The following is a 9421-nucleotide window of genomic DNA, read 5'->3' as shown; positions in this document are numbered from 1 at the left end:
ACGACGCTTGCTTCTCCCCTACTACTATTTAAACACATCGTCATTTCCACCCAAATTTGTAAGAGGAACAGAAGGTTCAAGACTATTTAACATCTTACAAGATGGTAATCTAGGAGCCACGTGCAGAAATCATTACTGTCCATTAGGAACCACGAAACACAATAAGCTCCCTCACTGTTCAGGGGAGAGGAAACCAAATGACTTAGGACGGGTCCTCACCCAGAAACAGGCCAAATAAAAGATCCAGCAACTACAGAAAGCAGCTGCTAACATTAAGATGCAGAATATGAGGCCACAGCAGGAAATAAAAGATACTATGGCTGGTGAGGGTTGACTGTCATAGTCACAAGGAGCAAATGAAGGTACTGGACTTGAGTCACAAGCCCAAGCCAGAGGAAAACAAGCCCAACTACTTTTATTGGACCTCCTTGTTCCCTTTACCAGTGCTCTGCTGCTGGGTCACAGAGCTCTCAGAGGTTTAATCTTGAGCTAATAGTCTTTCTTGTTTGTTGCTGTCACAGTAGACCATTACACACCTGATGCAGATTAAGAAGTAAAGCATTTCACCATGCTGTAAGGCAAGGAAACACTGGGGTGAAATGAAGACCCATACCTTTTTCGGTGGAGGAGGTGGCTTCTGCTGGAATGCCAATTTCACAGCTTCTGCTGCTGACTCGGGCTCTTTAATGATGCTCTTTTTTGTGTCTGCCTCTGACAGTACAACAAAAAAATGGTGACACTTTTCACACTTCACAAAACGGGTGGAAGCTGCAGAAAAAGTAAAACAAGACAGTAAGTGGAAGTGCTTAGAGAGCATTCAGTCAACTGCCTGGGTTCATCAAACACAGGACAAGCACCCGTATGACAGCACAGCCACCTCTGTGTTTACACAACATTTCCCCTTCCTTCACCTTAGAAGCTTTAAAAGCAATTATTGATCTATTGCTTATTTATTTTCACTGTCGAGAGCAGAACAAATTTCTTTCAAATTCCAAAGGCTAAACCCTCCTACCCCTGACTTTGTGAACCATGTCTCAAGAAGTCATGCCATCTACAAAAATTGGTTTCAATAGCCTGCAAACTAGAACTTGCACTACTGTTTTCCTTTGGAAAAGTAAAGTTGAAGTAATGAAAAACAGAAAGTAAAGAAGAATAAATTCGTAATTCAAAACAGATCTTTTCAGACCATACCGCTATGCTATTAAATGTAAATCATCTGCAACAGGACTGATTTAAAGTAGATACATCAGTAAATGTATTAAATTAAAAGCAAAGCGTAGCAAAGCCACATGAAAATCCTCAATGTCAAAACTTCTGAAATCATAAAAAGGTCTTAAAAAATGGCTTGAACACTGTAGTAGCAGCTGATTTTAAAAACCACCTCTAGCCGTAAACAAGCTGCTTATTTATAACTTGTTGCGTCCCACAGAGCTGGCATCAGCAAAAGAGAAGTGGGGTTGTTTTTTTAATATTAAACACACCTTATCACTGTATAAGTAAGAACAGCAGATTATTTTAATAACATAGCATATACTATTGTGACCACCAGAGTTTTATTAACTCTACTCCAAAGATAATTTGTGTAACAGTTGGAAAGTTCTCCTGGCAACACCTCAAATCACTGTTATCTGCCCGATAGGAACGCAGAGCAGAACCACTTGCGTGCACTCACCCCTCTTGCGTAACTATTACTTAGCAACAATATTGTAAGGAAAAAAAACCCCAATTTTTCTCCCAGTGCTCACTCAAAACATCTCTGATATTATTGACAACTACAGTGCCATGAGTCATTCCTTGTCCTTCCTTACGCAATGCTAACAGTCAGCTTTATTAGGATGGAGTAGCCATGAGAATACTTGTCACCTTTATAGATCCACTGGAACAGTTAAAAAAAGGAAGAAAATAAAAGCATGCTATAAAAATACTACTGCGCATCTTTAAAGTATCACCCAATGGGAAAAAATATTGTGCAGAGTACACTTTCATTAATTACTCCAAGCAGTTGTTGGAGATCTTCCTAATTTTCAGCAAGACCAATAGGGTCTGCGGTTACAGAGAAACTTTGATGTATGGTGTGCCTTGGGGAGGAGACTCGGTTATCAAAACACAGCTGTGAAACTCGCCAGTTCCTATCACCTGCACAGCAGTCTGGGGAAAATATAAATACAAGCTTTAGCAGAAGAGAAAAAAATTGAGAAGTTTGCTCTGAAGTGCAAGGAAACCAAGTTAAAGCACTGCTCTCTCCCTAAAGCATTCCAAATTGCAAGCAACTTTGCTATTCTTAAATACTGGCATGTTTTCATGTTTTTTTAGCAAACACATAAAAGCATAGCAAAGAGCCTTCATGTCCAATTACCTCACTGTCATTAAGTTGTCTGCAAATATTTACAGTGTGGTAAAATGCAAGTCAAGTGCTAGCTTTGATTCAGGCAACGTTACCACAGAGGCTGCATTTGCAAAGAGGTTTCTAAAGCCCTTACCAGCTCACCTTGCCAAAGAGAAAGGCTGGGTTTTTACAATGCATACAGGAAGCCACAATCAGAGGAATAATCCTAAAAACACTTGTAGGTTGAGATAATGGGCTACTTTTTAAGTGCTACAAAGTAAAAAGGCATCAGGAGAAAGATGGGAGCCAACCTGCTGGTATCAGGTGGAGACAGCAAACGCAGCACCTGGATAAGGCTTCTTCTGTCAATCAATTTTATAGGTATTGGATTTCACCCTACATCTGAGGCTCACATCTTATTTCACTGATCACAAAACTCTCCTGACCCAAAACAGTCCAGGAACTGCTGAGTAAGCGTGTCAAAGCAAAATTCCTTTTGGTTTGCGTCACGTTTTTCCTTAATTGTTAATTACTGGAAAATATTGCCAAACAAATCCCTGTGCCAGATTTGCGAACACAAAGTGAAGCCCCGCTAAACTGCCACACAGCCAATGAATGGCAACCAATTTACCAATAAATGTGGCTTTTGTTCAGTATTTTGTTTCCCTGTTTCTCTCAAAATGACTGAAAAAGCTAGCATTTAAAAACCGAAACAAATGCTAATTGCATATTTTCCTCTGGCTTTAGATATTTACTAAAGGCTCTGCAGTTCAGTAACGCAAGCCAGAACTGAGCAGATTCATCGTTTGTCCTGACTGAGCAACATCAAAGGCCTATCTGAAAAATCAAGTTACAGTGTGTTTAATACAACTTACAACACATTCATTTTGGGCAGAATGGGACAGAGCTCTTTTCTTATTAGTTTTTATTTTCTTTTTTTTTTTTTTTAATAGTTTTTAAGATAATTAAAACTTAGCTCTATGTTTTCCAGCCACTTCATATTCTACAGCTTGGCTGGGAAGCAGCGTGCTCAAATTAACAGAGTAAACCAGAAAGAGGCAAATCCAGTCACCACGGCTCACTGGGATTTCTGAGAAATTAGAGCAATTACAATCTTTGCTTTAATTTTTAAGTTATCAATTAACAGAAAACTAATGACTGCTGTTCTCAAGATGAACAAAGGCAGCTGCTCTACTCTGTTATCTGGTGACATCGTGCTTAGTTTGAATTAGTAACAGACTTCATGTAAAGGCTGTAGAATCCTAAAGCCTTGGAGTAGAACATGCAAGAAAGAGAAAAGGAGATACATTCAATTATTCACAAGCAGACTTACTGATATTTTGACTTTCAAGCTCCTGACAAATCTGACTGTAACACTAAATAAATATACTATTACAGAACCGTCTTGTGATTCATGACGTTTGATCATTTTTATTAAGCAGTATTTTATAAGAGTAGCAGCAAATAACAGCACATCTGCTCATTATCTTCACCAACTGCGATGTTAACAACTGTTGAACACATTGATGCTGACCTTGTCCTAAGCTTCTTAGTGCACAAGTCTGATTATGACTTGATACTTCCTCCTTGAGCCCCAACACAATGGGTATTTGCTTTCTGACAACGATTTTCTAGGTTGGTCTCATTAGCACTGCAGAGAAACGTCTTCAAGTCTGATAGAACCTGAAGCATAACTGGCTTTAATTTGGACTGGACTTCAATAAACACCGCTGCTGGGAAATTACACAAATGTATCCACAGCAACAACACACGCTAACACCAACGTGGCCAAACTAAACGTAACATTTTTGACATTGTATAATTAGGTAGGCTAAAACTTAGCTCTCAGGAGTACATTAGATGACAAATACAGTCACATCTGCGTCTATTTAAAAAAAGAAAGTACTAATTAAAACTTACACACAAAGGTCTCCACGTGTGTGCACAAGTCACCACACTTGGGGCAGCGCAGCTGGTTCCCTCCTTTCCCAGAGCTTCCAGAGCTTGATTTTTTACCACCTCCCTCACCAACAGACTTCTAAAAAAGATTTCCAGACAATTAGCCTCAAGCAATGGAGCTGTTACAGCAGGCATCTCACAGCGTGTTTATGGAATCCAGTAATGTGAATATTGCAATAGCTGAATGACAAAATAACTGTTGACGGGATTTTTTAAAGGCTTTGAAAACTTAGAACAACACAGCAAACATTCTGAAGTGTACACACATCTGCTTTTCCCGAGCCTGCCAGTTTTGGATGCAGATTCCGTATCTATTTTAGAACTGCTTAACTGGTGCTAGAACAACAAGCAGCTAAACTGTGTCAAGAATGTTTTAATAGAATATTTCAGGGTAATTTATTTTAACCCCCAGCGAAGAAAACAAATCACACTATAGCAAGAGTAATTTCATTATCGCAACTGTGTTGACTCTAAGGTTTTCTGAAGCCACAACTCTTCTCCCGTCCTTGACAGATGCAGCTGTGCTGGCAGATGGCTGTGGGGTAGATATGGCCTATAAACCAAGCATCTCAGGAACTGCTTGGAAATATTTTATTTTTTACTTCTAAGGCAGAGTTTCTTGACAGAGACCCACTTGTCTTTCTCTGTGTTACCTTGCTTAGTGGTGTTCACAGTTAACATCTTTTAAATATACATCCATCCAATGCCTTAGTACTTAGATTAATAACAAAAGCTATTATATTTTAGGAAACAACAAAGATCGCCCTTCCCTTTTCTAAGGCAATTCCCCAATTTTTAGAACTCTGCTTGCCTACTCATTTCTCCTCAAAACCTTTTTCAAGAAAAAATTCCTATTAAAAATGTTTTATCTTCCTTCTTTAGTTTTCAAGAAAGTTTAATCTGAACCTTTGGAACACACCTGTGTCATCTGGACAGTCTCTCAGGTGTCACAACATGACATACCAAGGCAAAATTATTGCCTGTGAACTCTCAAAATCTTCTTTGCTGACTAAAGAGCAGTTTTATTCTCAGGTAATCATTTATCTGAAGAAGCTGTTTATTAACTATAATTACAGAGAAAGACTAGGATGAAAATGGATTATGACTTACTAAGAGGAATAAAGCTAGTTTCCTCACAAGCCTGTCTTGCTTAACTACCAAACTGGTGCTGAAAACAAATATATTTTAAAATGTACTTACTTTAAAAAGCAGACTTGGCAGTAGCAGGCTTTTGAAGGAGAACAGTTCTGGTTACTACTCTTTCCTGATGCTGTGGATTTATAGCATTCTACAAAGTTTTCAAGTGTCCCTTTACACTGGGCAAAAAGATTTCTAAAACTGGGAAAAGCACTAAATATATTTATAATTTATAAGGTTTGTCTGCTAACAAATTCACAATATAATTTATTTATTTTCTTCACTGTCAGTTGTACCCAATTTGAAGGGTCAGAAATGTCAAGAGTTAGCAAAAATTTCAAGAAGATTCAAATTTTAAGTAAGGAAAAATCTACCAAAAACATTTAAGAAGCTTGATAAAAACTACTGGAAAAAACTAATGCACAGAAATTACCTTGCTTCCGTCTCCAGAACCATCCTTGCTTGCACCGTCCTTTGACGCAAAATATGCTGGTGTTTCCGAAAAGTTTCTAAGAGGAATCCGTCTTAGGGAACGAGTTTCAAAAGTCCCAAGTTTCCGTAAGACAGGGATGCGCGAACGACCACAAGTAATACCTAAAAATAAACGAAAATATGAAAATAAAAAACTTAATGGCCCATTGCACTGTCGGGACAGTTTTGCTGATGCTACAGTCAGATAACAGAGCTACCTCATTAGTCCCTGACTGCAGCGCATTTTGGTTATTGCTCCATGCTGGATGCAAACATCACCACCATACTATTTTATACTTTCATCCAGCTCTTCAGGGACAACGCCAAAGAACCAAACTGATGGTTTTTTTAGGAGTAATACGTTCAAAACTCAATATTTATGCAAATTCTGCATGTCAATTAAAAATACTCTAGTTCTAATCCCAATGCCACCAAACCACAGAACTGACTTACATTAAATAGGGCTCAAAGGTTTCAGCAACAGAACACCGAACTTCAGCTACCCAAAATAAATTAAGTTTCACCACCTTAGCATCCACCTCACTAAAAGCTGCCTGGATTGTCCAAAAATGACCCAGAAGTAATTCCAAGTCCTCAAACATCAGACAATTGAGAGTCCCGTTGTGACATGAAATAGGGAACATCCCAGTCATGAAACTGATCCTCAGCAGAATAAATACAATCACCATCCAGCACTTACTGCGAAATAATTCAACCCCTGAAGTAAAAGAAAGACCTTCAAAGTCTCTCCTTATTACGCAAAAATTACGAAAGATGTTTTTCAGACTCAGGGACTGCACATCTGGATTTGGCTTTCACCTGTGAACTCTACTAAAACCTAATTTCCAGGAATTTGAGAAACAATAAATGCTTGAGAAACAACAAAAAAAATCAGCTGTCCTAAGGAAAACTGAAAGGCAGCGTCATATTTGGCATGTGCTGACAGACAGGCACAAGTAAATTCAGCATCATCTTAACTTTGTTGAAATAGCTTACTGACCATGTGGGAAAAAAGCCTTGTTGAGAAACTAAGCAGCCTTTTCCTCCCCTTGCAACAGCGAGTGGGATTACATTTCATGAGTAGGTATGATGTGAATCAGCATACGTCTTGCTTGTGATTTCAACATTTCTCAACACAAGAGCCTGAAATCCTCTCTCACTTAAAGTGGCAAATTTCTCACTTGCTCTGTTTTGTACAAGAATTCTGTGACTTACCGACAGAAGCCAAGTGCACTTGTCAGTAGAGAATAAGCTGCAGTGAGCGTTTAAAATTTAATGGCTATTTTGCCCTAATTCTCTGTCTTGGAGGCTTATTCCTCATATATGGTTTCTTTACTGAGATTTATTTTGTGACTTTTAAAGGGAACTGAGACAGCACCCCTTAGGAAAAAACCAAACCACCTCCCCTGACCAAAACCCAACACCACACAACTCTCCAGCAAGACAGGAGCTTTGGCCTGTGCAGACAGGATGGAGCGCTAACACAGAAACTCAAACATTTCACTGCTAAGGATAGCCGATTTCAATTCAGAGTGCTGCTGTGACTTGGAGAACTCACTGAAAACGATACTGGGTGAACTACAAAACTACGCAGTGTCAAGCACTGAGCCAGTGATCTGACGTGACGCCAGCAGCAGACCCAGGCATCTGCAACATCACATCCACACCGTAACGCTTTTGTTCCTGTTAAATTCACTCTCACAGAAGCCTTAGCTGTCCAGCCTTTTGGGAACATTAAACTCACCCTGCTATATATATATACGTATATATGCAGAACTCTTAATGGATACATAGACTGAATCAGAAAAAAACAACAAAACAAAAACAAAAAAGAAAGTATTACTGCTACATCAGCCTGTGGCTAAACACAAAAGGCCTTGTCCCTGCACTTATCATGAGGCCTGAGTGATTTTTTTGGACAAAATATCATTGTACAATTAAAGAATAAAGCAGTAAGAAAATTATCACAACTGCTTTCTGGCATAAATAAGCCCAGAGGCAGATTTTTTCGGAAGAAATCAACACTGCAGCCAAACAGCTGGCAAATCCCACTGAATGATGCAGGTTGTGATAAACATTCAAACGCCCAACAGCTGGTGAGCACGGCAGTGCTCACACACACAGCTGGCAGGCAGGGCGTGGGTGGGTTTTTAAAGCAGTAAATTTAAAGGATGTGCACCTAACATAACATTGATAGCAGCGATGGCATCTGTCCAGATTAAGAAAATAATGCAAGGTTACAAAATAATGGGAGGCTCCTTTACACCTTATGAACCTTTAATCGATACTTGAGGAAAGAAATACCGACTTTTGGGCCAAGCTTCAAGTATCTTGGAAGAATCCATTGCCCAAGAAAGTGACAGGGAGCCTGTGCCAACAGAGAAGCCTGTTCTATGTCCCACACAACGCTTGACTGACTGCACTGATCCACGCACCCTGAATACTCTCAAGTTTGTACCAACCAGCAACAGCAAACAAAACACCTGGTACAGCAACAAAAATGCACCAAGTTTTTGTTTTTAAAAGAACTTTCATGGAAAGCTAACGCATAAATAACCTTATTACTCCATATCCGTGTTTTAGTCTCATTTGTTCTTTTACATATCTCTTTTACAACCTTAGTTCTGACAAAAAATGACAAATTTGAAAGGAAAAATTCTGAAGTTAATTCAGAACGTTACTTGCTTTAAAGTTGTTTTGATAGGATTACAGGAGGGCTGACAGGGTGGAGTTAAAAGTACAGGTTTAACCCTTCCAGCACAGGTAGCATCAGAGATGTAAATGTGAAGTCAACTGCAATGAGTTAACTCACCTATGGAAGGCAATAAATCATCTCTGACTCATCAGGCTATTGCTGTGGGTACAATTACTCAAAACCTCCTTGCAAATGTGGCAGCAGTAGAGATTTTGGGAGTGGTCTGCCTTTTATTAAGTCAGCACTTGGTACGTCAGCTGTCACTACCCACAGAAACACCACGGAAAGGACAAAAGTAGTAAAAAAAGTAACAGTCTCCTTCTGCTTCAACTTCCAGTAAGTGGTTTGCACAGCCTCATGCTTTTAGTATGTTAGAAAAAATTAGTTTGCTAACTGAGCCCAAGTCTTTATGAGAAATATTTCAAGTCAGTCAGCTAACTGAGCTCATTTACTAGCACCGCAGGGTAACACACACCGGACAAGTGCTGCTGAAAATCACTCCCCTTGAAATAAACTCCATTCTCACGTTACATTTCCCAAAAGGTATTTCCAAGCTGGCTAATTTTCCAGAACTTTGCACCGTGTAATACTGCTCTTAATCCCGACACACCACTGGCTGTTCCCTCACACCACCCAGGGCGACAACACAAAAGATTAGTGGGGGAAACAAACAAAAAAAAAAAATAAAAGTAAAAAAGAAGAAGGCCAAAGCAGCCACCCGTTGCCTGACCGAGGCCCTTATCGCAGCGCTGCAGCACGGAACTCCCCAGGCTGCCGCGGGGCACCGGGAGGCTTCGTCTCCCTGTCCCGGTGAGCGCCGCTGCTTCCCGCTG

At 39.7% G+C, this 9421-nt stretch overlaps 1 protein-coding gene across 2 annotated transcripts in view; it reads right to left on the bottom strand.

The window, feature by feature from the left end:
• Positions 1 to 9421, bottom strand: part of CLPX (caseinolytic mitochondrial matrix peptidase chaperone subunit) — an 18091-nt gene that overhangs the window by 8345 nt on the left and 325 nt on the right. For both annotated transcript variants that reach the window (XM_010181462.1, XM_010181463.1), the window contains exons 2-4: positions 5856 to 6016; positions 4247 to 4364; positions 614 to 768 (exon numbers count right to left, since the gene is read on the bottom strand). In XM_010181462.1, coding sequence (XP_010179764.1) covers positions 614 to 768; positions 4247 to 4364; positions 5856 to 6016 — 434 coding nt within the window. The remainder of the gene's footprint in view (positions 1 to 613; positions 769 to 4246; positions 4365 to 5855; positions 6017 to 9421) is intronic.

The sequence above is a fragment of the Mesitornis unicolor genome, unplaced genomic scaffold (genome assembly GCF_000695765.1).
Source record: "Mesitornis unicolor isolate BGI_N332 unplaced genomic scaffold, ASM69576v1 scaffold22173, whole genome shotgun sequence".
Lineage (NCBI taxonomy): Eukaryota > Metazoa > Chordata > Aves > Mesitornithiformes > Mesitornithidae > Mesitornis > Mesitornis unicolor.
This window is presented reverse-complemented; position numbering and strand designations above follow the sequence as displayed.